The 27960-nt window shown below is 42.6% G+C and overlaps 1 protein-coding gene across 6 annotated transcripts; it reads left to right on the top strand.

Annotated features, from left to right (window-relative positions):
• Positions 1–1714: 1714 nt before the first annotated feature.
• Positions 1715–26128, top strand: STON1 (stonin 1). 6 transcript variants are annotated; one of them, XR_015772147.1, is made up of 5 exons: positions 1715–1789; positions 12701–14680; positions 18254–18518; positions 18681–19310; positions 21325–21369. XR_015772147.1 is itself a non-coding variant. In XM_014252938.2 (4 exons), the coding sequence occupies exons 2-4, from the start codon at positions 12751–12753 to the stop codon at positions 21967–21969; spliced, it is 2208 nt and encodes a 735-aa protein (XP_014108413.2). In that variant the 5' UTR covers positions 1715–1789; positions 12701–12750; the 3' UTR covers positions 21970–26128. The 6 variants fall into 6 exon arrangements, 2 of the variants coding, with proteins under 2 accessions (XP_014108413.2, XP_005523317.3); XR_015772146.1 differs by lacking the exon at positions 21325–21369 and having other exon boundaries at positions 18681–18868; positions 19033–19774; XR_015772148.1 differs by lacking the exon at positions 21325–21369 and having other exon boundaries at positions 18318–18518; positions 18681–19774.
• Positions 26129–27960: the final 1832 nt, after the last annotated feature.

Genomic DNA, 27960 nt, shown 5'->3' with positions numbered 1-27960 from the left:
AGTGTTGTAAAATGTTGAATGAGTTTTATAACTGCCTCTAGCAACATGTAATACCATATCTTTATGTGAAATGCTCTTCAAATTGTATTTACAGTAGAAATAACTTTTAATAGTTCTAATTTGTTCTACGTATACTATTCATCAAAGTCAAATTATTTTAAGTAATTTTAAATCTCAGTACCATTTTTTATTTTTTTTCTCTGGTGCTTGAGTTTATATTGCACTGAATTACTTTGGAAGATAAAGTAATAGTAGAATTTACTGGAGAACAATAGTCTTGTCTTGAAAATGTACGGACTTGTCTCAGCAAAGGAAAATCTGATCTATTTTTAGATATGCATGCTTTCATAAGGAGATACGACAAATTAATACCCTACCCACTTGAAAACCATTGGGAAGAGCTAATGTGGAAGCTAAACAGGAAAAAAAGGTTTCATTGAATGCTGTGAAGGAGTACATGAGAGTTTGAAGAACTCATTTTGGAGTACTTAGAAAAATATTAGAGATTATTTCAAATTTCCTGGCATTTTGGCAAAACGGGAGGTATCGATCCACTGGTTCCCTCTGCTGAGAGGTTGAGTGTGTCCTGGGAGAAGGCAGAGACTGCATTGTTTATGGAAGAAACAATTTTTATGGAAATACAATTTTGACATCAGGCCTGGATTTCAAGGGAAGAAGACTTAGAGGGATGGAATTCCCAAGGGAAGAGGCTGGGATGAGGTTCTGGTGCTTCCTGAGCTCTGAACCTGGAGGCCTCAGTCTGGCAGTGCTCAAGAGAGGCCCTCAAGGAGAGAAGAATGTGACAATTCCCTGGCTTGCAAGTTACTGGTTAAATTATGGTGAGAAGGTTCTGTGCTAAATTTGACACTGGATTTAATAAAAAAAATTAAGATAACAAACACAGAACTTTTTAAACCAGGAATGGCCAATGTTCGTCCTTGTGCAATTTGTGTAATGGTTTTAAGCTTACAGAAGAATTTATTTGTAGGGAAAACTGTGCTGATGCAAATGTCTACATTGCAAATTAGACAGAGCCTGAATAGTACTTCCCATGCATAAAACGAAGAGATAGGATTGCTTCATTTTCACAGAAAGCATAAGAAAACTTTACAGAGGAGATAAACGACACAAAAGAAACCAGTTTGCAGAAGGAGGTCCTTCCTTATTAAAATACAAGGGAAATTTCAACCAGCGGAAAGCAGTGGAGCTGAAATGGATGTATAATGCTTGACAAAGGATTTTGGACGGATTACACAAGAACCTGGAGCTCGCTGCTCTAAGTGAGCTGTCACTGCTACTTGAGAGCCTTTCAGATGGGCAGCTTGGGTGTCTGCAGTCCCTGGCAGCTCTGCTCCACGTCCCTGGGAGTACTCTGGAGGCTTTCATAGGTGGTTTCTCCCTCTTTATCATCCACATTCTGTCCGTGTGCTCTGGCCTTTCGGGAGCAGTGTCAGCTCGGTGCCGTGTCACCTCCGGGAGGTGCGTACAGAGGGGCACGGGTAAGAAGGACTTTCTGTCACTCAAAGTAACACAACTGTACGATCCTGTTGCTTATTCAGACATTTCCCGAGCCTCGTTCCGCACGTCCTCGGAGGCTCCCCTCTCCCCGGAGGAGCTTTGCCGGCGCTGGCTGCCCCGGGGATGCCCTGCCTCTCCCGGCGTGCCGGGGATGCTCCCGCGGGATGCTCCGGGCGGGGCCTGTCCCGGCCGCCGCCCCCGGCCCGGCCCGGCCGCTGCTCCGCTCCCGGCGGCGGGAGGGCCCTGGCGGCGCTCGGCGGCACCGGAGCGGGTAAGGAGCGGGCACGGAGCGGCTCTGCCCCGGGGGAGCCGGGCCAGAGGAGCGGGGCGCGGGCGGGATCCCGTCCCAAGTGGAATTTGCCCGGTAGCTGAGGCGCAGCCACGAAGTTCTGGCTTGAAACGGGCCGGTGGATGGGGCTCTTTTGTTTTGCTGTAAGAACACGATACATTTAACAAAAATATGTGGCTTCTTTTACTTTTTAAAATTTCCTTCTTTTTTTTCCATCTTTCCTTTCCTTTCCTTTCCTTTCCTTTCCTTTCCTTTCCTTTCCTTTCCTTTCCTTTCCTTTCCTTTCCTTTCCTTTCCTTTCCTTTCCTTTCCTTTCCTCTTTCCTCTTTCCTCTTTCCTCTTTCCTCTTTCCTCTTTCCTCTTTCCTCTTTCCTCTTTCCTCTTTCCTCTTTCCTCTTTCCTCTTTCCTCTTTCCTCTTTCCTCTTTCCTCTTTCCTCTTTCCTCTTCCTTTCCTCTTCTTTTCAAGAAGAAGTGGGGAAAATGGGATGGTTTTGCCCAGGGGTACCCGGGGCTTTGAATCACGGCGGAAATCGGGAGGTTTTGGGTGCCTTGCATCCTTAGGGGATCACGTTTCCACGACTTTTGTCCTGTTAGGGAGGAGACTGGGGCAAGCGAGGAGTGTTTTTATTTAATAGTCGAAGTGAATTGAATTCCTGGAGCCTTTCTCATGTTTTCTCGTGGTTCGGCCGATGATGTTCAAGTATGCGCGAAGGGTCACGGCGTTTGAAAGCGCTGCTGCAGAAATCTCTGCCATAAATGCAGCCGGGGGCGCAGGGCTTTGGGAAAACACACGGAGCAGATGCAGAGGATGTGCTGCACAGGACTGGGATGTTTAAACTGCAGTGACCATTTGTGCCCCTAGTGCAGACCCCGGGGATGGAGTTTCAAGGATAGAGTAAATGAGAAGAAAAAAAAAAAAAAGTAGAAAATGTCCCCTTTCTGGCTTTAGATAAATGCTCTCCGAAGGGGGAGCTTTGCAATAGGGTTTTTAAAAAGGTGTAGCTGTTCTGATACCGGTGGCAAACAAGTGTGCTGAGAAAACTGCTGACTAAGCTGTTTTACGGGCCCAAGCGAGAGTTACACCATTCTGTGCTTCCCCAGTGTTTTTTTTTCTGTGAGGTGGAGAAACCCCGACTGATTTCTCTGCAAACAGGACTTAGCTTTTTTTGGGCCGAGTGGTAATGACTGACTGGGGAGGAGGGAACAGAAGTTTTGGAGCCTGAGGCTTTTAAACATGAGCTGTTCATTTTGGTGTTAACTCTCTTTGCCCTGTCTGGGGATTGGGACTCTTCTGTTGCTGTGAAAGAAGGAAAAGCAGTAGCTGAAGACAACACTTTCTGTTTCCTGATTTGTTCAATGGGAGAAAATGCTGGCAGGGAAGATTAGCTGCCTTCTTGCCTCTGTGTGTGAGTGGAGAACTCAGCACTGTGCTCTGTAATCAGTTGTGGCTGAGTTTAGGAGTAATTTGTACAACAGGGAGCATGGCCAGAGATTGTGTTTACCTGATGTTGGAGCTGTACATTACACCCCTGGGAAAACCTGCCCCAAGGCAGGTACGAGGTCCTTGCTTCATGCTAGGCTTCGATTGTTTTCCTTCTCCCTCATGAATATGTAACAAGTGTTATTTTCTATCACTTCAAAAGTTATTGGGGTTTGTAAACTTAATGGGACAGCTTGTTGATGATGTCTGAATAGTGAGGTAATGTGGGTTTGTAAATTAATCTCTGTGTGTGGACGTTAACTCCAACATGAAAACAGAGATGTATTATCCTGGGCAGTGTTTGAGTTCGTGTTTGGGTAAACAAGATCCCTCTAGTCCACCACTCCTTTTCTTCTGGTTTTGATTGGTATAAATATAAGCTGACATCTTCTGCCTCAGGAAAGAAGGCTGCCCACGTGTCTGTCTTAAAAGTCTTTTGGAGAGGAACCCAAATGAGGCTTTTTTTGGTGTCTGTGTTATGAGTTACACTTTCTGACATGACTGTCATCAGTTGTTATTAAAAATACTTGTATCCAAATAAACAAGGACTTAATTGGCACATCTCCTCAGTGCTACTATTCCTGTAAGGCCTTAAAGCAGGGAGAAGGGGAGTATTCCACAGCTGAGGTGAGAGCTGTTCTGTCAGAAAATGTTCCTGACAGCTGTCAGACGGTACTTTTCATGTTTAGAAGACCTCTACAAATCTTCTGTCATGGGTTATACTCCAGGAAGGTATTGCCATGTGTTTGTTGGGCACTAAAGCATGAAACAGTTTTAAAGATAGATATAAAAACTGACTCAGAACTAAAACTAAACTTAAAGAAAAGGGACTATTATGTTGTTCAGTGATTTTCCTAAATACAGTATTTCTGTTAGCTTCCCTACCTTTTATTACTCACTCTGAGATTAGTGGCAGGAGTTTTTGAGTGTTTTGTGTGTCCTTTGTTGCATTTCATCCCTCCCTCCCTTCCCTTGGACACTGCAAACACTAGCAGAGGACCAGGCTTAAACTTCCTTCTGACCACAGCCAGCTTAATATTTTGATATGTGATCTGTGTGCCAAAGTATTCAGACTTTTTTTTTTTTTTAATCCAAAGAGCTGCTTAATCCTTAAAAAAAAAAAAAAAAAAGCTGTTGCTATTCCAGAAGTGGGACAGGCACCCATAACTGCATTTCTGCTGCTTCTTGGTTCATTATAAATCTCTGTCTTTGCCCAGAGGGAGAAGAGAGGGCGAGGTTTGGGATGTTAAAGTACTTGCCAGAGCCCTGTGCAGAGCTGCTGTGACCAGAGCACTTCTGTGGGATGTGCGTGCATTCCTAATAATAACATTTTCCTAAACACAGTTAAAAATTGCTTCAGTAGATGCAGTAACATTCCATTAACTTAGTGACCTGCAGAAGTACTGCAAATAAAAATAGATTTATTTTGCTGTCTCTTCTAGGCCAGAGCTTTTCTTTTTTTTTTTTTTAATTAAAAGAACCCAACAAACCTTCTGTACAGAAAGATGTCAGCTGGTGTCCATAAAGAGTTTACATAAATCCCTTCTGTCCCTTGGCTCTCCAGAATCTGCCTATGGAGTGTAAGCTCTGCCATCAGTGTGGTGATGCTGAGGAGGAGTGTGGTTCAGAGGATGAAGCAGGACTAGCCCAGGGGACTGGATGTGAGTGGGCCCTGTGGGAGCTGTGTTGTACACATGACAGGAACACAGTGAAGTGAACTGAATATCATTTACCTATCTTCTCTGTGCAGATAATGGGAAGAAATTAAGTGCAACAGCACAGATCAAAAAACAACTACCAGCTTAAAAAAAATTAAGGGTCACAGGTTTGCAGTGAGCACTTGCCAACATTAAAAAAACAAAGAAGTTTTCACAATACACTGCTATGTGTAACTGTTTTGCTTTGAGAAGATGCAATCGTGTCTTGCATCACACCTTGCAGTAACCTCTAGCACACAAGTGATGTGTCTTAGAAGGCACTGTGATATCAAGAAAGGACTAGAATAAAAACACTGAGTAGTTAATATTGATTTCGTCAGGCTTTTTGTTATTTCTTCTAGGAAAAATGACCTTTCTTCTGTTAAAGACATTCACTAAAACTTAGAGAACCATTTTGTGGTTCTCAAGATTTAATCCAGCTCTAATTTGAGCTAGTAAAACTGTTCCTACTGGCTTTGATAGCAGACTGTGTCTTCCTGAGGGTTTTCCTGGCCATCCCATTTGCCAACAAATGGGGCATGAGCAAGGGTCCACCCTGCCCTGCCTTCTTGTTCCCAGCCTGGAGCCCAAAGATGCACAGAACCACAGGCCACTGGAGGTGTGTTAGTTCTCCCAAACTGGGACAGTTTGTCACCTGCTGAGATGGGGAATCTGCCCAGCAAACAGGAAAACTCTGGGTGGAACTCTGCTGGGTGTCATCTGCAGGAGCTGACTGAGAAGTTAGAACTGTTGTCCCCAGGAAAGATGCTCAGACTTGTGTTGAGTACTGCTGTTTGCTGTCCTTACAGATGTGCCAGAGATAAGTGCGGTGTTTATCGCTTTGGTTTCGTTAAAAGGGAAAACAAACAGGTTCTATGTGTACCCATATACGGCTCTTCTTTAGGTATTCTTCTTTAGAATTATGCAGAGTTTGTGGTGTGATGTAAGATGTTATTTCATCTTCCTGAAACAAAAGAGTTACACGGAGCTGTGGCTTGGGGAAACTGTTTTTAATGTTAAAAAGTGCTTGTTGCAAGCCTGTGATCCTTGTATGTTTTGTAGCTGGAGGCTGATTTTTGCCTGACTTCTTTCTCCATGCTGTTATATTCACTGGTTCATGTGTTCTGTAAGGTGTCTGGATCTGGGCTGAGTCACAGCAGGTAGTGCAGGACCTGATGAAAGAAACCTTATAGTTCCTCTCAGGTGAGAGAGTTGGCCCATGGGGTAAGAGGACCTCTGCTGCTTTTTGCAGCTTCAGGTCTGCCTTCCAGTTTCCTTCCTATTGTCACTTTAATTTGATCTCTATTTAAGTGTCTTTTTTTAAAATTTATTTTTTAATTATTATTTTTAGTTTATTCTGTTTAGTTTATGTCATCTCATTCTGAAAGTTATGTTCCTGATAACAAGCTCTGCAGAAAAATCCTTGAGAGGAATGACAGTGCAGATCCCAAGGTGGCTATGCGGCCGTGATTTGTAAAAATCTCTCAGTCTCTTCAGGAAATACCTTTGGTTTGTCTCCATAAAATTATACAGACACTTCCAGTAAAATGTCTCTAGAATTTTCTGCCTTGATTCCTGTTCCCCAATAAGAAAACAGTGAAGGACAAGGCTGATGTGACTCACCCGTGGTGATGTGACTGCTGGAGCGGGGGGAGGGAGGGTGTGGGAATCATGGCTCACTGTGTATGGGAAGAGTGGTCAAAGCTGATGCTGTTGCACACAGGACCAGTCATGCATGATGTTTTGTTGTCTTTTCAAGGCAGCTTTGGAGTGACTTCACATCTGAGTGTTAGGGAAGGACTCCCAGAATGGATCTGCGCATGAAAATGAGCATTTTTATAGTGTGTAACAGCAATGATGGAAATTGTTTTAAGTAGCTGTGCTAAATTTTCACATACAGTGGAAGATCCTCACCATCCAACCTCCTCCTCTTGTCAGAGAGAAGAAGAGCTACTTCTCTGGGGAGGATCCACTTGAGCCGCAGCTGAGCAGGCTTGAGCAGTCACCAGAGACATGACTCTGGCTGCTCTTCTTTCACTTTCCATTTGGGAGCTTCCCATAGGTTTTCCCTCCTGTGTGAATCTCATATTGGCTCACAGCCTTTTAAAGCAGAAGGTGTGACCCTGAGAGGCAGAGGAGTTGGGATTTTCCAGGCCTCCATCGTGCAGAGCCTGCAGGATCCCTCCCCGGCTGCATTCCGGATGCTCTCCCGGTGTGCAGGGACCGGCAGTGCTGTCACCATCGCTCCCTGCCCTCCTGCTGGGGAGCTCCCCACACCCCAAACCCTGTGACATCAGCCTCACTAGACAGCGTTTCAGCCTCTGCCCAACCCTTTTCCCTGTCAAGGAAAGTAAGTGCTGTCTCTGCTTGGGAATTGTGATGGGTTGTGTTGATAGCCGTAAATATGTCAATTTTTTCAAGCTCGTGCCTTCAAACACCAAACCACCTGATTTGTACCCTCCCTGTGACCGAGGCAGGAGCAAGCAACAGCGAGAGGTGTTAGCAAGAGCTGGCCCTGCCTTTGCTCTGGGACATGCACACTGTCAAAAGCTGAAAGCTTTAATTCCTCCAGCTCTCGGGGCCAAGAGTAAGGAATTCCAAATTAAACAGATTAGCTGCAAGCTCTGAACTTCTCCCAGCTGTGCCTATGCCCCAGAGAGCAAGCAATATAAATAAAAGGTCACATTGCACTTAGAAGTTGGTGTATTTTTGACTATTACACCAGTTCCTTATTTTCTAAAATGAGTAATGCAGTGGAGGCTTAATCCATATTCCAAATGCAAGAAAATGCCAAGAAATTCCTATTTCCCATCAGCTGTGGCTTTTGCTTATGTTTATTTCAGAAGTATAGACCAGATAATTTTTTATGTGTATCTAGGATAGAAAAAAACAGAGTTAAATAGAAGTGCAGCCACATGTACAATCAAAGTAAAATTTGAGGTAAATCATCATAAATCAAGCAGTATTTTATGTAGAAGTTATGATTCAAGGTTTTTTTTGCAGAGTTAAGTAATAACCAAAACAGTGACACAAAGAATATGGCTGTAAAACACAGAGATAAATCTGCCATGTTTTACTTGGATATCACAAAGGCTTAGAAACATTTAGGGCGTTTTATGTACCATATGTGCTTTATTGCTTAAACTGCAGAGAATTTGTACTTCCCTGCAAGACTATTGCACTCTGTGGCAAAATGCTTGAAGAACAGTCTGGGTGTTTGTACAAAGAACAGCAACAACTCATGGTGGTGTTATGGGACAGCTTCACCACAGCATGCACAGGATGCAGAGCTTTGCATTAAATTTCTATATGGCCTGTATGCAACAGACAACCTTGCTCCTGGAAATAAAATTGACGTGTAGTAGAGTATAGGGTCCATAGGTTTTCTGGAAGGGTGGAAATAAAATGACCAGGCACTGTCCAAAAACAGAACAGATCATGTGAAGAGCTCAGCTTATTTGGAAGGGATTATTTTACTCTTTTGTCACACTGTATGTAGATAAATCTGGGGTTTTTTTTGAGCTTGGAGCAAGTAATGAGGCCGGTGTTTACCCAGTACAACCCCACTGAACAAGTGGCACACATAAGGTATGTGCCTGGGTGTTACATAGAGAATTTGTTTAAAGGATGTGTAGTTTAACAGTCTGGAGCTGCAATGGCCTCTGGAATTGGAAAGGCAATAAAGAATGTACTTAGAAAATTATGCTTCTCTGTGTGTTGGGAGTGTGAGTACTGTCTGTTAAACACTGCATTTACTTGCTTTATGCTTTGCAGAAGGGAGCTGTTTCCCTGAGGTTCCTCATTAGCTGACCCCGTGCTCCTCCAATATTTTTAAAAGGACCTTTGTGTTTGAACAGAAAGGGACGTGCTTGACGGTTTTAATTGGTGCCAAATTTTAGGGAAGACCCCTGAGAGTGAGATGTGCAGGGGGTCCAGTCGTGCACTGCGCTGGTTCAGTGCTGCTGCTGTGAGAGAGGTGACAGAAGGCTGTGCTGTCAGCATGGTGGGGACATTGCTGATGACATGCCAGCATCCTCAGCTCACTGAGAACCCAGGTGCATCTGGATTAAAAGTCCAAAGCCAACACCTTGAGTTGCACCTTAGAGTGAGTTGGGAGTTATTATTAGTGCTCAGTGTAGGAAGAGGTGACAATATCCCCCGGCAAAGCATGAAAGTTGAGCCGTATTTTTGTTGCAGATTTGATCAGGGATTTCTGAAGCAACAAAGTGATAGCTACAGCCTATGAAATCTTTCAATAATAGGATAGGATTTCTCTTCCTTCCATCCTCAAGGTATTAAAATGAAGAAATTAAGCTGCAATGTCTGCTCATTAAATGCTGAGGGACTGTGTTAATCTGATAAATGGGAAGATTGTTTTCAGGCAGAAGAGGATGAATTGAAATGAGATGCAACTTTTGGGTTCACTGGAATTAATGCACCTAGGATCAACTGCTATTTCAGCCACCTTTTTTTATTGGCAGTTTCAATATTCTAAAAATGGTATTTCCTGCCTCATATCTGAACAAGATACCACATGTGCTTGTAATTTAAATGTCACAGGCCACATAACATGTGTGTGATCAATGGTATCTTGTATCATTTTCCTTTTACTCCAAGCATTTGGGTTACATTTATGTGGGTCCCATGGGGGACCATTCCTTTTTGGAGGCAAAACATATCAATCCTGCAGCCTGAACTTTATTTTGATTTCAAGGAAGAACGTCCCAGTTCATAGAAAGAAATTTGGAGCACAGTTTAGGACAAAACTGAAATTGAAAACATTACTTTATTGCATTGTATAGATGTAAAAGAACCAGAGAACAAGTGATATAAAGCAGCATAAGACTGATTTTTTAAGTTGTTTTTTTTTAAATACTAGATGAGTGGTGCTGTCCTTAACACACAAGAGGGTGCATTTCCTTTTATTAGCATGATATTATTCAATCAGCTTATAAAAATCCATCTGGACTTTTTTTCTCCATTCCTAGTAGTTACTTTTGGGGATCAGTGAGCTACAGTAGGGGAACCACTCTCTATTTAAACACTTTTTGCGTGTGTGTTTTTGTTATCATCAGCATCTTTTTTTCTTTAAAAAACTCCCACGTAAATGCAACAGCAACAAGAGGTGACAGGTACAGCCTCTGACAGGTACACCAAGGGTACTGTGACTGCAGAGGAAAGCATTTTTTCCTACTTTTTTCCATCTGGGAAAGTGGTTTTCTTCATTGACACTTACTGACTGAAGTTATATGTTTGGCAGGTGGAGTTCAAACATCTTTTTGTTTTGTAAAGGAGAAAAAAAAATCCGAACCAAACCTGCCAGATAATCTGCAGCATCGCATTTTAAAGAGGGAATAGTAACAGACGTTGGGGGAAAAAAACACCCCAAACATCTGGGAATAATAAAGGACACTGAAAAATTTAATTTCTAACAAGAAAGGGAAACAGTCTGCAAATGTGTTCTTTATTGTAAACACCCGATTTTATGATTTCTTTTCCGTTGGTTCATCTCAGTGTTGTGTGATTTGCCCCTTGAGCATGGCTGTGGTCACACTGGAGGGTTGTGGCAGCATCCCCAGAGCCCCTCCCCAGAGAAAGGCTTCTCTCCCATCCACAGCGTGTTTTTTTTTCCTCTCTGGCCATCCCTTATCTCTTGTAAATGCCAGAGGAGTTTTTACCAGCAGCCTTTGAGGCTGTTTCCTTATGTTCTCTTGCCTAGTAGGCTGCCCCAGTGTTCCGGCTGTTACAGGAAAAAGCCACGCCCCGAGTCAGCATCACATTAGCTGCTCTTAACAAATGAGGCTTTGAAAAAACGGGCTGAAAACTTTGAAACTTCAGCTCTAGAAATGATTAGTGCTGAAAGAGCATTCGTGGCAACCAGAGGGAGAGGAGGAGAAGGGTGTGATATGGGAGGAAAAAATGATGACCAAGTCAGAGACCAAATAGCAGTGATTTTTCTTTCCATTGCTGCACTTCATGATGAAGTGATTGTGTGGGTGAAGGACACACTGGTAGTTGTGTGTGTCTGAGCTATGATAGTAATTTGTAGTTGTTTGCTTCTTTTCTCTCTCTCTTTCTGTAAGTGGTGATTAGAGTGCTTATAAAATAACTAGCATAGTGCAAATATTTTTCTGAACAAAAAGGTCGAGAGTTCAAAAACTAATGAAGGATCAGAGTCCTCCTCTGTTGAGAGCTCTCTGTTGCTCAGCCTTAGAGTAAGCAGACTATGCCATGATTTATGGCATTTTCTTACTGGCTACAAACTGCCCCAGAAATAATGGAGTAATGATAAAAATAAAGACTTGTAGCACGAGTTTCACTTGGCTGTACTATAGCATGTCTGGAAGTGAGCTGTTCTTTAAATGTTACAGATAAAGAATGGCTTTTATGGTTATGTGATTCTGTAGTGCTGTGCAATTAAACAGCCTGACTGTGGCTGGTTGTGCACCAAGGGCAATAGCTCTAAGTCATCATTAGCTGACCTTAATTAATGGAGTAATGTACATGCATGTGGTTTTTGTCTATGTGAACTCCGCCTTCCTTGTGCTTTCAGGCAAACGTGAATGTGTTCTGACAGAACAAGAGTAACTTTCTGTCAAAGCAGGGATGTTTGGATGTGCCCCCGTGGTGTTTCATTGTACTCGATTCCTCCTCAAGCATTGGCAATTTTTTGCTTGCTCCCTCATCAGGCAGGAGCAGTGGGGAGGAAAAACTTTGGGGACAACATGCCCTGCATAAGGATGCAATGAGCATTTAAATTTCAGCACACAATTTAGAACCATGAAGGCAAGATTAATGATTTACTGGTTGCAGTCCTGCTCTGAGGACATCCAGCTGAGCCCTTTACCAAAGACACTTTGTTTGATGAAGTGGAGTTTATTAATTGGTTTAAAGACCTGTCCTTTTTCCAGGCCACCAGCCAATTCAGTGCTTGGCAGATGTGAGTGTTGTTACTTGGCCTTGACTTGTGTTTCATCAGCGTTTTGTCTGTGGTGGAGGCTTGCAGTCTGCTCCTCTGCAGGAATTCACTGCTCATCCTTAGGGCTAATTTCTTGCTTAAAACTTTAATGCCTTTCCAATGCTTCCTTATAACATGCCTAGTCTCCAAGAGCCTAAGCCTGGATTGAAGGAACTGATGGAAAGAGATTCCTGCCCAGGTCTGGCAGGCATCCAGGTTTTTGCCCCGATGGCAGCAGCAAGTGTACCTTTGCCATCAGCACTGAGTTGCTACAGCTTTTCATCAAAAAAATAATTGCCTCTCTCCCTCTTGATTCTGTTTTTAGAAACAGCTACACCATTCTTAGTAAAATGCTGGGTTTTTTTTGATGGGAGGAGGAGGGGAAACCTTACCCAGAGCAGATGCCCAGTATGGAAAATCTCTGTCCATTTTAGAAATGATGCATAAGCTGTATATGTTGTATAGTATGAAGCTGAAAGTATTATTCAAGCAGTCCTGTACTGCTGTGGGGCATTCTGCTCTCTCTGATTGAGAGGCTCTGTACACCAGATGCTCTGAACAGCTCGTAGAGCTTAGGACTCCCTTCAGTCCCCAACCTGGGAGAGCAGTGGGGATTCATGGGCAGTTTATCTGTTTCTACACAGCTATCTCAGATTATACATGTAAAACAAAATACACTGGATTTGTGAACTGCTTGCAAATTTGAGCTTTGTGTGATTTGAGTTTGATCTGAATCATGTTTGTTGTTTGTTCATAGATGGCTTGTGGGTGATGCGTTGTGCAAGTGCCTCAAGTTTCTCTTGAAAGATGTGTTCCCCAAATCCAGCAAACTGGGTCACCTTTGATGATGAGCCTCTCTTCCAGTCACCTCAGAAACTGGCTGACAGTCAGAGTGGTTGCAAACCGAATGGCCTTAAGCTCAACCTGTCCAGTGTTCATGAGTCTTCAAGCAGGTCCTCCTCTACAGGCAGCACTCCACTCTCATCTCCTGTAGTTGATTTCTACCTGAGCCCTGGACCCCCCAGCAACTCTCCACTTACTACACCGACCAGAGACTACCCAGGAAACCCCTGCATTTCGAAGTCTGGGATTCACATGCTTTATCCCATCCCTGAGTGGCCCTCAAACGTTAACCCTCCTCCATCTGCTGGGATTTGCTCATCCCTAGCCTCGCAGAAACTGAGCAGCCTTCCTTTGAACCCCTCACCTAATGACCATCCAGGTAAGACCTTGGTCTCCAAATCTGCAGATGAAGGAAGCCCTAACCCACCAGGAAGCTGTGAGGAGCTGGCTCCAGGACACTTCCCGTATTTCCACAGCGACTGTGCTTTTTCCAGTCCATTCTGGAAGGAAGGCTCCTCCCTCAGCGTGTTGCCAGCTAATGTTAGCTCGCACAGGAAGGACAAAGTGCTTGACAGGAGCGGGTGTCATCCTAGAGACAAAGAAACGTGTCATGATCAGAAAAGCCTTAACCAGGGCTCCTTCAGTTACATCTGTGAGAGGCTTGAACACCTGCAAGCTGACAGCTGTGAGGCTATGGAAAACTCACCCATCTCCAGCACCCACGCCTGGCTCAAGCTCTCCCCCGCCATCCCACACAGTCTTTTCAGGAGCCAGAAGTCGGATGGGTGGCCCTTCATGCTGAGGATTCCTGAAAAGAAGAACATGATGTCATCTCGGCAGTGGGGCCCTATTTACCTGAGCGTCCTGGCTGGAGGGGTGTTGCAGATGTATTATGAAAAGGGCCTGGAGAAACCTTTCAAGGAATTCCAGCTGCAGCCGCAGTGCAAGCTGTCCGAACCCAAACTGGAGAGCTACAATGTCTCAGGAAAAATCCACACTGTGAAGATTGAGTGCGTGTCTTACACAGAGAAGAGGAGGTACCACCCCAAAGTAGAGGTGATCCATGAGCCGGAGGTGGAGCAGATGTTAAAGCTGGGCACCACCGACTACAACGACTTCACCGATTTCCTCGTGACGGTCGAGGAGGAGCTCATGAAACTTCCTGCTGTTTCCAGACAAAAGAGGAATTATGAAGAGCAAGAAATGACTCTGGAAATAGTGGATAACTTTTGGGGGAAAGTCACTAAGGCAGAAGGAAAACTCGTAGAGAGTGCGGTCATCACACACATTTACTGCTTGTGTTTTGTGAATGGTGGTGCCGAGTGTTTTCTAACCCTGAACGACCTGGAACTCCAGAAGAGGGATGAGCGTTACTTTGAGAAGGAGCAGGAGAAGAAGTGGATTGATATTCTCGAGTGCCATTTCCATAACTGTGTCAAAGCACGGGAATTTGAACAATCACGGATAATTAAGTTTACACCCCTGGATGCCTGCAGGCTGGAACTGATGCGTTTCAGGACACGCTACAATGGGCAAGACCTTCCCTTTTCTGTGAAGGCTGCAGTGGTGGTTCAGGGGGCATACATTGAACTTCAGGCTTTCATAAACATGTCTTCAACTGCTCAGATCTCAACACGTTTATCCTCTGTGAAATACTGTGAAAATGTTATGATACGCTTTCCTGTTCCCACACAGTGGATCAAAGCGCTTTGGACCATGAACCTCCAAAGGCAGAAGTCCCTAAAAGCGAAAATGAATAGGAGAGCATGCCTTGGGGCTTTGCATGAGGTTGAATCTGATCCTGTAATCCAAGTCTCGGTTGGAACAGCAAAATATGAGAATGCCTACAGGGCCGTGGTGTGGAAGATTGACAGGCTTCCAGATAAAAATTCAAGTAAATAATTTGTGCTATGGGCTTGGGTGTGTGTCTTCACTGGGTTTATACTTGTGTACCTCCATCAGCTGTCATGGTTTGGGTTTTTATCTGTGGGATGCTGTTGGTAGAAGCTGGAGTAATCTTTTAGGAAAAAGAGAATACAGACTTATCAATTTCTTTAAAGCATGTTTTTGTTTGACGGAGGCAGATGTACTGTTTTGAGTGTGTGGTATCGTTATCATTCTGAGTAAACCTCTAGTCTGTAGTAGTAAGGCTGAGGGAAGGGTTTATGTTTCCCATGCACCAGCTGGGCAATGGGTGGGATGGGAAGCAGAAGTTGGTAAAATGATTTGTCCACCCAATATCACACAGCAAATAGAAAAGGTGGTATTGTCACTGCTGGGTCTTGGCTTTCGAGCATCATTTACAAAATGGTAGGTATGACACAGAACTAGAAGGTGCTGTGGTTAAATTTGCTCTAGGAAGGAAGAAAAAAGGCTGTAGGAACTGTGCTTTTGCAAAGGCTGGGCTCTGTTACCTCTTTCATGGGTTTGTGCATTGAGGTTGTACATTCATGGCAATAACTGCACTGACAAAAAATGCCTCCCACTTTATTCCTATTTCTTTCTGGTGGTGGTACCTCACTGAAAACTTATAGCAGTAAAAGCAGCTACGTTTTTAATTGCACACATGGAAGTAGTTAATTGACTTTAAAGGAGAAAGTATGAATTTTTGAAGAAAAACAAAATATAAATATTTGGGTTTAAAATTCCAATTTTTAGTCATGTTGCCAGTACCTTTCTAAAGACATAGTAAAAATTCTTGAGGAATACAGTATCCTGCTTCCAGTTCTGTAGAATGAAGGCATTTGATCCTTTGCTTGATCCGTAGCATTATGTGTACCTGAAGCTTTGGGGATCTGTGTAAGACAAGGGCACCTGTTAAAGCATTTCATGTAAAATATCTGTAAAATCTGTACTTTTAAAAAAGAGGGTAAGTATATGTTACTAACATATGGACTTTCCTAGTCTTGTATTATCCTGTTTGGGCTAACTGCCTCTTTAGAATGTTCAGAAAAGATTTTATCCTCTTAAGTTCCTGTTTCGGGCATTCTGCTACTAAGCCAGGACTAATGGTGGGGAAAGAGCAATGACAGAGAGAGGGAAGTGAAGGGCATGGGCTGGGGAGACTGGAAAATGGACAGGGAGGGCAGAGGAGTTGATGGAGAGATGTAAGAGAATGAGAAGGCAGAAGATGATTCTTCAGCTCTTCAAAATCCCTGTCCTGTGCTCCAGGTTTCAGAGATTTACACCATGTTGCTATGACCCATGTGTTTTCCCAAGGCTTACAGGACCCTTTGGGTAGATTGTAGTATTGTTTGCTATTTAATGTAGGTTTGCTTCTGTAAAATGAAGTCAGCAGTTTAGGCAATTTTAAAGATTATAAATCTTCTGAATTTCCTGCAGCTCCTTCACCTGAAGATTTGATGTGCACAATGAACTTCAGATTTAAGTTATTTGAAAGAACAAACTGGGTTTTTTTCTTAGGCATTCCACAGCTTTACATCATTTTCTACCAGTAGCTTAAACTTTTGACATTTGAATAATTCCTGTAGCTGAGATCTGCAGAAACATTTGTCTCTGTGAAATGTTCGTGCGTTTGAAAAAACATTTTGGTAGTAATACTGCCCAGTCAAATTTTAAACCTCTTTATCAAGTGTTCTGTACACAGTTAAGAGTTTAAAAATAGAGTTGTCCCAAGGCGTGCCAAAAGTCTGGAGACAGTCAAACTAATAGAAATATGTAAACTTTCATAATATGTTTACCGCAGGCAGAAAAATATGCTGAGGATTTTGCTTTTGAAAAGCCTTTGTCCAAGGCTTCTTAAAATAAAAAAAAAAAGGAAGGGAAAAGGAAAGGTTGCCTACAGTTTTATTGTAGCTCCATTTATAGACATTGAAATATGTTAATATCCACTGGATTCTACTAAAGTGTTTTCTTGGAAAAGTGCTGGCCAAGTGAAGTCAGTAGGAGCTGCAAGAAACACCAGACTTTCAAAAGCTGTCTCTACCTATTCAGATATATAGATGTTGCATTTGAAGTCAGAATTTTAGCATTATTTTTTAAAAAAGAAAAAAAAGGAAAAAAGCAATAGGCTTTGAAAGGCTGATCCAGTGAAATTTCTGAAAACTGAGTCTATGTTTGTGAAACTGGGGCTTTGTGTAAGGAAATGCAGAACTTGTTATGATTTTAGCACGGTACTGGAGCCAGACTTTGCAGTGGGGAAGCTGTGTCAGCTGCTCCCCAGGGAGTTCCCAGGGAACAAGGGAAAGACTAAACTGCAAAGCACTGTGCTTTAATCACTTGCTGTGTAAATTTGAGCCCGGTGATTTTTCCTGCTAGGAAAAATTCCTCCATCCTTGAGCCATCGTGTAAAGCAACAGCTCTTCAGCTGATTATTTCTTCTTTCATTCTGCATCATGGAGCCACACTGAGGAAGCAGGGACTGAACACCACAGCAAATTGGAGCTTGAGGAGGTTATGGCTGCTGGCAGCCTTGTTACTGCCTTTAGCATCTGTGCAGGGACTCTGCTGTGGGAGGTGATGTGGTTCCCAGGAATTAACAGGTGCTGCTTTTCTTTTTTTCTAAATTGCCCAGGTGGAAACTCAAGGCCATGGCTTTGTCAGGTGGGCTCCCTCCCTGCCCAGCCACCTCCTCCTGGCACTGGCACCAGTGTGAACTGGTGCTTGGTGGTGGTACTGTCCCACTCCTGTACTTCCTATGCACTTCTCCCAGCTAGTTGGATAAATGTACCCACTTAGACATAGCTGCAGGAGTTATTAACTTCTAACAACCCTAACTTTTGCAAATCTATTCTTAGTAATTGTTTATGTTTTTATGTTCAAAGTAAGAGTTTTAGAACTGGACCTAGTTTGGCAAAAATAGAATTAGTACATAGCTAGGATAACCAGTACATTATTTTGGCTTTAATTGCTTTGCTTCACGATCCTTTCTCAGAGCAAGGTTGCTTGAATGCTACTTACACAGGTGAAAAAGGGCTAAACAGTGTTAATAAGTGCAACGTTAAATTATTAATTGCTTTTGAAACACTATATGAATGCTAAATGATATTTGGAATCTAGTTTCACAGTTTTATTGATCTTTTGTTTGTTTTGGCCTTTTTGTTGGTATTCATTGGAGACAGAGAGCAAGAGTTTGGAATGCTTTTAAGGAAACAAGAGCCAGATTTTCAGATTAGGGCAGACTAAAATCTCTCAGTTCACAGGAGTCTTAACAAGTTGCATAGACACCTAAACTGCAGGGTTTGTCTCATAGGTTAGGTAGTAAAAGCTCAGTAATCTCCCCAAATCTTTTCCTGACTCTTCAGAGTGTTTGATTTCATCAGTCCAGGTGGTCATGTCTCAACAGTGCCTGATGGGACACGTTCTGGATAGCTGAGCTTGAAAATGTCATCTTGAATATGTCAGGGCTCTGAATATGTCACCTTAGCACATTGTGCCTACTCCAACTCACCTGTCTTTCCACAGCACCACCTTTTCTCTCCTTCTGGCCATCACCTGTTTTTTTCAGCATTACAGTTTCTTTTGCAAATGGATCTTCTACACACAGCCTCTCCCTCTTCTTCTGACTCCAGTGCAACACAAGGCCTGGGAAGTGGTGGTTTCATGGAGCAGAGATGACAAGAACAGCTCAGTTTTAGGTGAAAACTAAGGGGATGGTCACAGTCTCCCAAAATTCTGGTCAGTCACTTTGTTGTCTGACAGCTGATGGGAAGAAGTTGCTCTACACTCCTAGCAGAGCCCAGCAGTGGCAGAACTTCTCCAAAAGTGAAGGGGTGAGTACCTCCCTTTGGCATTGGTGTTGGTACAAGAGACAGATGGGCTGGGGGGAAGCCTGTGTTTCAGGAATAGGCAAAAAGGTCCAATGGAGGCTGCTCCAGAGGACCCAAGGCAGTATCCTTATCCAAATCCCAAAGCTGTTGTCTCTGCCTTTGCAGGTTACCACCTAAGGAAAAGGAAGCACTCCAGAATTCACTGCATCCCAACACCAAGACCACCTCATGGCTGTAGGTCAGCTGGAATATGAACCCAGAGGTTTCTTTGGATGGTCCTCTTGAATCACAACTATGCCATGTCTAGCAGGAAAACCTTCAACAGCCAAACCAAACCAGCAACAGCCCAAGAGGTATGCCTCATCTGTGCCTGGACTCAAGTGGGTGTCTGTTATCCAACATTTACCATCTGATATGTGCCCAGGAAAATTCCAAGCAGTGATTATTTCTGGATTCCATTTCTCAGAAGACAAAATAATTTGCTAAACAATTCCCATTGCTATTTGTTTCCTCATAGGCCTCTCCACAAAAAAAACCCCAGGAAGATTCTGAATTTGATCTCCAAAAGCCCTTAGATCTATGCTGGTGGCCTTCTACCACAAATTAACTACAAGCAACAAACCCTTTTTCCTCAGATCTTTGATTAACCACAGCTGCAGAGGCAGAGAGTGCCTTTTCCCTGGCCAAGACATGCCATGCCATCTTGGTGCTGAAATTCCTGCTGTCCTCTCCAGGATCCTTCACTTGTGGCTGGCACTGTGCAGTCTGTGCAGCAAAGCACAAAGAGCAGGTCAAGTAAGTGTCTTGCTAAGCTGCATCCTGGCACCACCAAGGTCCTGAAACCCAAAAGTTCAGATGGGATGACAAGCTGCAGTGTGGCTCTGGAACAGGATGTTCCTTGTGGTGTCCTGTTCCTGGGATGATGGAGGATTCAAAGATGGAGAGGCCCCCATCAACAAAGGCTCATTCCACCATGTCCAGGCAGTCTGGAAGAGGGACTGTGGACCAAGAAAGTGTCAGTGCTGCAGAAATGGGCTTGGACACAGCAAGAGGTGACCAGCAGCAGGTCATGGACAAGGCTCACATCACAGAGGTGCAGAGATCTGCCTGTCCCTGTGTACATGAGTGACGGAACACCATCTCCTCCTCACACTTGTTCCGTGCTCCAGTTTAATTCTCAAGACGTTGGCAGGTGGCTGTAATCCTTATTTTGGACTTTGTTCCCTCCATTTCCATAATAAAATCCCTGATGTTACAGCTCTACTTGTTTCTGTGTTTTGTGTTATTGTCCTGAGACTTCAGCTGCATGTTGCATGCCCCTGGCATGGCACTCCTTGCAAACTGGGATGTTTGTGCTCCAGTATCTTGCAGGACCCTCTCCTGAGGTGTGCCCAGAGGTCTGTGTAATGTTACAGGGAAAACCTGCAGCACAGACAGGCACCCAGCCCAAGGCCCCTAGGAGCAATGGAGATGCTCCAGTTTATTTTTTTTATTTTTTATTTTTGCCATACAAAATGCCTGTGAGCTTGTGGATGTGGAATATTAGCATGATTTTTCCCATGGGATGGATAAAGCTCAGTTTATATTTACTCCATCTTCAGTGTTTCCTTCATTCTGATATGAAATTGATTCCTGTCACTGGAGGAAGCCAGTGCATAAAGAATGGGACATTTTTTCCTGAGCTTCGAGATTCCATTCAGTGTAATGGATGAAAACCAAATATACACTGCCAGCTTCCCTTTGACAAAATACAGGCAATCCTTTCTCTTATTTTTTTTTTTTTCTCCTCTTTTTTTTTTCCCTGCCTGCAGCCAAAGCATAGTTAGTTGTCTATGCAGATGATTAAAATCCTGGAGAGAAGGAGAAATGCAGGATTGCTACGTTTTGCCCTGAAGAATTTGGAGAGGATTCTTTTCATTTCATTAAATTGTATTATTCTGCTTTCACACACATAGTCTGCTGACTCCAGTTGCTTTGGGAAGCAGGTTTTCACCTTGGTGTTCCTGTGTGCCAGAAGTGCTTGCCCTTATCATTGCCACATGTAAGAAATGCTGAAGCAAATGATCCTTAGGATCATCCCTAGGATGATTAAAGTAATTCAGAATATGCTGCACAAATCCTTCATGACTCTGCTTTATAAAATCACAGTTATTTTAGAAGTACTTTTTTTTTTAAGAAATGGGATATGTTCTTTCCCAGACTAGATAGGGACTCAAGGTAGCCTTTATCCTGGTGGGTGGGATGTATCTTGTTTGAGCAGCACTCTGAGCTGCACCTTTATCTTCCTGCCATGGACATATTGTAATAAATGATAGTACACAAGATAGCTGTACTGCTTGAAATAAGCACTGCAGTAAAATTTCTACAGCAGAGGATCTGGAAAGGGGATTATTGGACACAGGGCAGCATCTCTGCCTTGGCTACACTGGGATCTTCTAGTTTTTTTCTGTGAAAGTAAGAAATGCATTTTTAAGGGAAAACTGAGATTCCATCAAATAGTTTGAATTTAGTAACAAAGCCCTACATTTGTAATTTCTCTCAATGAGAAGCTGAAAGGATCTGATAAATCTTGTGTAAATTAATTTGTAAAATTGCAACGAGTGTGACAAGTGTGCTGAAGCAGACAGAAAATGAACAAGGGTCCATCTTATGCCCAAGTAGCAAAAGTTTATAGATAGAAAAACCTTGTATCATAACAACAGCTCAGTGTTTATAAGAGGCAAAGCTGTGCCCTTTTGCTAGGAGATGAACCTAAACAAAGAAAAGATAATTTGCTAATGCTGTGTTGGATTTCTTTTTCTTTTCCAAGGTTTGGATCATCCACACAGCCTGTCTTACAAACTGGAACTGGGATCAGACCAGGAGATACCATCTGACTGGTACCCATTTGCTACTGTCCAGTTTGTTGTTCATGATACCTGTGCCTCGGGAACAGAAGTGAAGTCCCTGGGCATAGAGAGTGATCTGCAGCCCCAGAAACATGTGGTTCAGAAAGCTTTTTACAATTGCCAGGTATGCTCAGGGCTATGCTTTCCATGTTTTCCTCCTCCTCTCCCTCCCTGCTCCCTCATATAGTATTTGAAAAGCAAATGTGCTTTGTATTCTTGCACGTACTTTTGATAATGACTTTGAGCAAAAGGATCATTAAATAATAATTCCTTTTCTGATCAAAGATGAGGCTGAAAAGTAGAACTGTGAATGCAACTTTTTTTTTTCCTCAGTTGAGCTATTTTTGGGAGTAGTGGTTTTGAAATCTGTTGGGTCTGGAAATATTTTGATTTTGTGTCAAAGCTTTTTTCCATGCTGTTGCTGCAGTTCACACTTTCGGTGTCCAATTATTTGCTAATTCTACCTGCTGCTTTTTGTTTTCTACCTACAGGTTGAAATTGAAAAGAAGTGGATTAGGCTTGATGGAGAAGACCCAGATAAGGCTGGCAACTGTCTAATGCAATGAAAGAGGACAGGAGACACTGTCATAGGATATTAGTAGGAATCAATTTGCATAGGAAATTCTATTGTTAGAAGAAGCGCAGTGACCCAGTTTAGGGTAAACATGGTCATTGAATTTTTTTTTAGTGCTTATGGGTTTGAGTCTGCAGATCAGTATTCCTTTGACTGGCCTGTATTCAAGTAAACTTCCTGTCATGGGAGTCCTGGTATGAGTAAAGGTCTCCCTGTCAGAGTGGCAGGATGTGAGCACTTCATTGACTGGTTCTAATGTGTTATTTTCCTGTTGTGTATCTGTGACTTGGGAATGATCTCATACTCTGTATTGAAACCTAATGGCACTACTCAAAGGGTTCATGTCACTTGGACATATAATATTTGGTAATAAAAACTTCCAGAGTGCTTATGATCTGTCAGCACCTGTGTAAGGTCCAGAAGGACCAATTACATGTTTTAGTGCTGTTTGAAAACTGAAGTCCCTCATGTTTCAGCTCCCCTTGATGTATGTGAGCAGAGCAAGTCCAAATAATATCCTCAATAAGAGCCTTAAGTAATGAGTTGAAAATTGGGTGATTTCTTTGGGAAAAAGGGTCCTCTGCAATAATACTCTTTAATCTCCTGTGGCTGCAACTGTCTCCTCCTCTGCACTTTATAGGTTCACTTGAAGTAATCTCTTGAGCAAAAAAAATGGCAGATGTGATTGAAGTTTCTGTGCCAGTATTAGACAGTTCCATTTCACTACTGTAGCAAGTGAGATAAGGGGTGGATTCTCAGTGAGTGTAAATCAGTCCAGACCCATTTCATCTGATGAGGCTTGGAGAATTTACAGCAGAGGAGGTTTCTCCCCACAAGCTGGAAAAAAGACTGGTTGCTGCTGTTTGCTCTGTCTCCTTTAGGATGCAAGTTCCAGATGTTGGTAAGGAAACTGCAGGAGCTATGGCTTTGAGTAAATTTCAAAACATGCATGGAAATGGAGATGTTTTCATGCTCCTGGCTCTAAAGGCATTTTCCATGGGGAAATAATGCAGGAATGGGCTGTCACAAGAGACATGAAGCTGTGATGCTTCACTGGGCAGCCTGAGCTACTAATCACTAATGTCAGTGTGTTAACTGTGTTTTCAACAAACAATTGGCCTTTAGGGAAAGGTTCTAATACTTCCCTTCAGCCATTATCCCCTTTATCATTTTCTGCAGGATGCAATTCCAGGTCTGAAGAAATATGATAAATTTAAAAAATACTTCATGATACCCCCTCCTTTTTTTTTTTTTCTTTTTTTGGGCTGCAGTTTTCTTAAAATTAGCCTTACTTCAAACTAAAATTAGTAGAGAACAAAAATATAGTAATGCACTGCCTCACTTTATATTTTGTACAGCTTGTAACTGTTTATACGAACACTGTGTAAAAATACAGATAAATGGTGTTCCCCAGCAGTAGAAATATGTGGGATATACACCAAGAAAATTACTAGTCTGAGGAAACAGAAGACCATAATATGAACCTAGTTCATCACAATAAACATTTCCCCCCCATCCAGAAGCTGAGAATGAAATGGGTAATAGATTCCATAGTAAGTCCTGAGGGCAGGTTTTTTATGGGTATTGCATTGCCAAAGCCCCAAGTAGACTATTATGGTATTTGGGCTTCTCTATATATCCCTTTTTATTAGCAGATTATATTGTTCTAAATCTAAGAAAGCATTGGACTATAGTAGTGATTCAAATATGTCTCAGCTGTTGCATCTTCCATCTGTGTTTTGACTTGAGAAGCCATTAGCACCTTCAAGTCATATTTGGTGTGTTTCATTAATATTTCATTTTGGTTTATATTCTGCTCAGCTGAACTAAGTGGCACAGTGTTGCCACCTGGGCAAAGTGTTTATACTTGGCAACCTGGTAAGCTCTGCAGTTTGCTGAAGTCTCACATGGTTGTACTACAGCTAAAATATTTATTAACCTCTTTGCTCAGTGAGGTAGAGGAAGCAAAATATGCACTGCAATTAGCTGCAGTTATCTTTGTCTGAGGCTGGCTTGTTCTGATGGACAGTGAACAGCTAATTCAGTAAACCTACTAACAGTGATTTCTCTCCGAAGTCTGTGTTGTCCAGCTGGCCCCCCTTTTTCTATTTTTAAGAAAGAGGAACCTGAATATCTCCATTCCACCTCTTTCATCTTAGGATCTCCATGCACAGCACTCACCTCCTGGGCATTGGGTACCTGGTGGTGTTACAGTCCTGCAGAAGCTGTGGCTGCTCTTTTGCTCTCAGGTTTCTGCTGTGTCTCAGGGTATGTTCAAGGAGCCTGTGTAGCGTTGGCCCTTCAAGATACAAGCTACTGTTTGCAGTGAGTAGCTTAAATAAGAAATGACTACCTTACAAGTCACCATTCCTGCTAGAGAGCTGTATTAAGGTGTTATGGTGCAAATGATCATTCAGACTTACTGAACTCAATAACATAAAAAGGTAAAGATACACCTTTATATATGTTGCAAAACCCTGGATTTTCATCTGAGGCTTGCAAGACTCATGATTAACTTTAATCAGAATTGAATCAAGGTAATGGGAAATTAATTCCACAGAAATACTGCTACAGTGAAAGAAAGCTATTCTGTTTAATACACGAATTTCAGTTTAAACTTGACAATTAGTGCAGCCTAAGGTTGAATAATTGCTCTGTTCAGTCTCACACTGATATTTGTATGCCGTGATGTCAGAATATTTAAAAATAACGCTGTAGTTTAATGAAAGAAAATTTGGGTTGTCTGACTTTTTTCCCCGCCATCAAATTCGAGCTTCCTATATTGCAACATGCCAAGCCAGAAATAACCAGGCTTCTCCTTTCTTCTGTGCTGTTTTGAGCATAACTTACTGAACAAATATTATTAACTCTAAGACTCATTGCTAGCATTTTCCATGAATATTACAGTAGCTGATACTGAGTAAACATATGGGCTCTGAATTCTTTAGAAATCTGGGCTACAAGTAGTCTAATTGTAATTTTGGGAAGGGGAATGGAGATGAAGAACATTTGCTATAAGCTGCTGTGATGCATAAGCAGTGTCCAGCTAGCAGGACTGGAGCTTTAGATAACCCATGAGGTTTTGGCATGGTGTGAGGAACCAGGTTTCACACGTGTCTGGTCTCTGCTTCCCGCAGTGAGCGCCTGCAGTCACTGAAATGCTTCCAAGTGTCTGGGTCACTAAAGAAACTGACATTTCATTAACATTTACTTCAGGGCAGTGTTTAGGTGTTATCTCTGTTTCCTTCACAAAGGACCAGAAGGGTTTGGGAGATTTTATATTTAAAACAGAAATCAATGAGAACAACTATTTTGTAGTGTGTTTGCCTTACTTACAAAGTGTATTTTCTAAAACTGACAAACTTTATCTTTGCATTCATCTTTCCCATATTAATTGTATTACTCCAAGTAAATGGTAGTTGATGTAATTTTGAATTCAAACACCCATTGAAGTCAGTGGAAGTCTTTTAACTGACAAAATGGGATCTGCATCAAAGTCACTACGAATAAAAGAGAGGCAAAAAAGAAGAAGAAAGGAGTAGTGGTAATGGTCTGTAGATGATTTTTTATGTCAGTAAGAAACCTGCAATGCCTGCTTATTCCAACCAGAAGAAAGCACAAAGGGTAGGAAAAGAGGTGTTACTGGATGCCACAGCTGAAGCTTTGCAGTGACTGGGAGCAATGGTTCTGTTGCTCCTGGGCAGAAACTCTCAAGGAATGACGATGATGATGCACTCCATTGAACTTGATACCAAGCCACTGTCATCCTTATGCTCCTTGCTTTGTTTTCTTCCAGATTCTGTATTAATTGTCCAAAAGTATTTTACATCTGAACACATGTTTTCACATGTTACTTTTGGTTGTGTTTATTTTACCTGGCAGACTTCTTTGCTGTGGTACTGGTGTCCATATTTCTATTTTGCATTTATTTGTCTTTTTGTTACTTAACACAGTAACTAACTCCTGCAGTTAGTAGTTCTTAGCAATAATTTTGATAACTCTGAAGCAGTGCTGTTACTCCTAATGGAAACTATAATTTTATTTGGGTCTTTTGTCAGTATAAGTGCAAAGAGATCATGCTGATAATCTTGTAATAACATTTTGTAGATTGCATATTGATTAAAAAAATAAAGTTGTATTTCAAACTAGCAGTTTCTTGTCCCCTCACTAGAAATTTATCAAGCTAGTTTTGAATTTATTATAATTAACTGGTTGATCTTGATCATCAGGTATTGCAGCTCACTAGAAAGAACAGTTCTAGTCTGTGAGTAGGGAATATCGCTCAGATAAAGCTGGTTGCAGAAAGCTCAGCGATGCACTATATCACTTTTATCATAGAATAGTTTGGGGTGGAAGGGACCTTGAAGATTATCTAGTTTCAGTCCCCCTGCCATGTGCAGGGACAATATTCCCTTGGCCAGGTTGTGCAAAGTGCCAGCTAACCGTGAACACTTCCAGGGGTGGGGCATCCACAGCTTCTCTGGGCAACCTGTGCCAGTGCTTCACCATCCTCAAAGTAAATAATTTCTAATCCAAACCTGCACTCTTTCAATTCAAAACCATTCTTCCTTGTCCTGTCACTAATTGTAACCGCTTTTTGTGACCCCCTTTAGGCACTGGAAAGTGCTGTAAGGTCTCCCTGGAACCTTTCTCTTCTCCAAGCGGAACAGCCCCAGCTCGGTTTGGCTGTCTTCACAGGAGAGGTGCTGCAGCCCTCTGAGCATCTCCGTGGCCACACTCTGAACTCGCTCCAGCAGATCCATGTCTGTCTTGTCTTGGGGGCTCCAGAGCTGGATGCAGCACTCTGGGGGGGTTCTCACAATGATTTATGGCAGACTCTTTTCTGCCTTATTTCATAGCCACACTAACCCAAAGAATGCTGTGGTTTTCCTATTGAGTGCTCCCTCTGGTCTCTCTGGGATATTTGAATATAATGTAGCGACAACTGTTTAAGACTTCCACAAATTTCAAAGCCTGTTCTGTTACTAGGGAAACAGTGAGACCTCTGTGGGGAAATATGGGAATGAGGCAAGAGGTTTATGAGGCAGCATTCAAAGAATGGGCTCAAAGAATAAACCGTGCCACTTGTCCTATGCCGTGGTGTCTGTAGCAAAGCAATCAGCTATTCTGGGAAACACCAGGAAATAGAGTTACATCCATTTTCACTTCAGTGGTGTGCTATCCTTCAGTGAGCACCTGCAAATGGAAAGCAGGTATCTAGCAAAAGTATAGTTCCCTTAAACAGCTTGAATGCTGTGCAATGTTTAAAAGTATCAGTGAACAACATGATTCAGGGACATGAAAAAATGAGATGGCAAATTGCTAGAATATAAGTAAAAACATGAAAACATTTATTTTGGGACAGCTTCCTAGTATTTGCAATGCCTTGTATGTGCTATTTTGTAGCACTGTTCTTTCCTTAGCAAAAACAACCTGTAATTTTTTACAATAAGCATAACATGTTGTAAGCAGTGCTCATGCTCCCTGCTGAAGCCTCACTAATAAAAACAAAATAAAAACATTGTCTCAAAATTCTGCTTTGCCACCCAAAATCCCAGTGTGATTAGGTATTTCTGGTTGTGGGTGTGTACAATCTAGTATTACTTTGCATTGTGATGGCCTTTTTGGTTTGAGAATAACTTTCACTTCCATTCCCCGCAATAAAAGTCCAAGGGGAAACAGTCAGAAATAGGGATGTGCAGGGAGTAGAAGAGATGTATGCAGAGAAACCAGCAATGGGGATAAGAGAGAGGAAGCAGGGAGCGAGCCGGGAGCTGGCAGGGGAGGGCAGCAAGCGGAGCGTGTTTGCACGGAGCTGTCTCTAAGGAGAACTGATGCCTCTCCAAGTCAAGTTGAAGAGTTTACCGAGGGAAGGGACTGAAAAAAGAAAAGTGCGAGGGAATCCATGCAGAGAAGTGCCTTCAAGGGAAGGTGCTGAGAACAAAGTTGGGAATAGCTGCGGGTGGCTGGGTGGGGAAAGTGA

The sequence above is a fragment of the Pseudopodoces humilis genome, chromosome 3 (assembly GCF_049639895.1).
Source record: "Pseudopodoces humilis isolate 2021_Gansu_Grassland_sample_001 chromosome 3, ASM4963989v1, whole genome shotgun sequence".
Lineage (NCBI taxonomy): Eukaryota > Metazoa > Chordata > Aves > Passeriformes > Paridae > Pseudopodoces > Pseudopodoces humilis.
The sequence above is the reverse complement of the archived record's forward strand: the minus strand, read 5'-3'. Positions and strand labels throughout refer to the sequence as shown.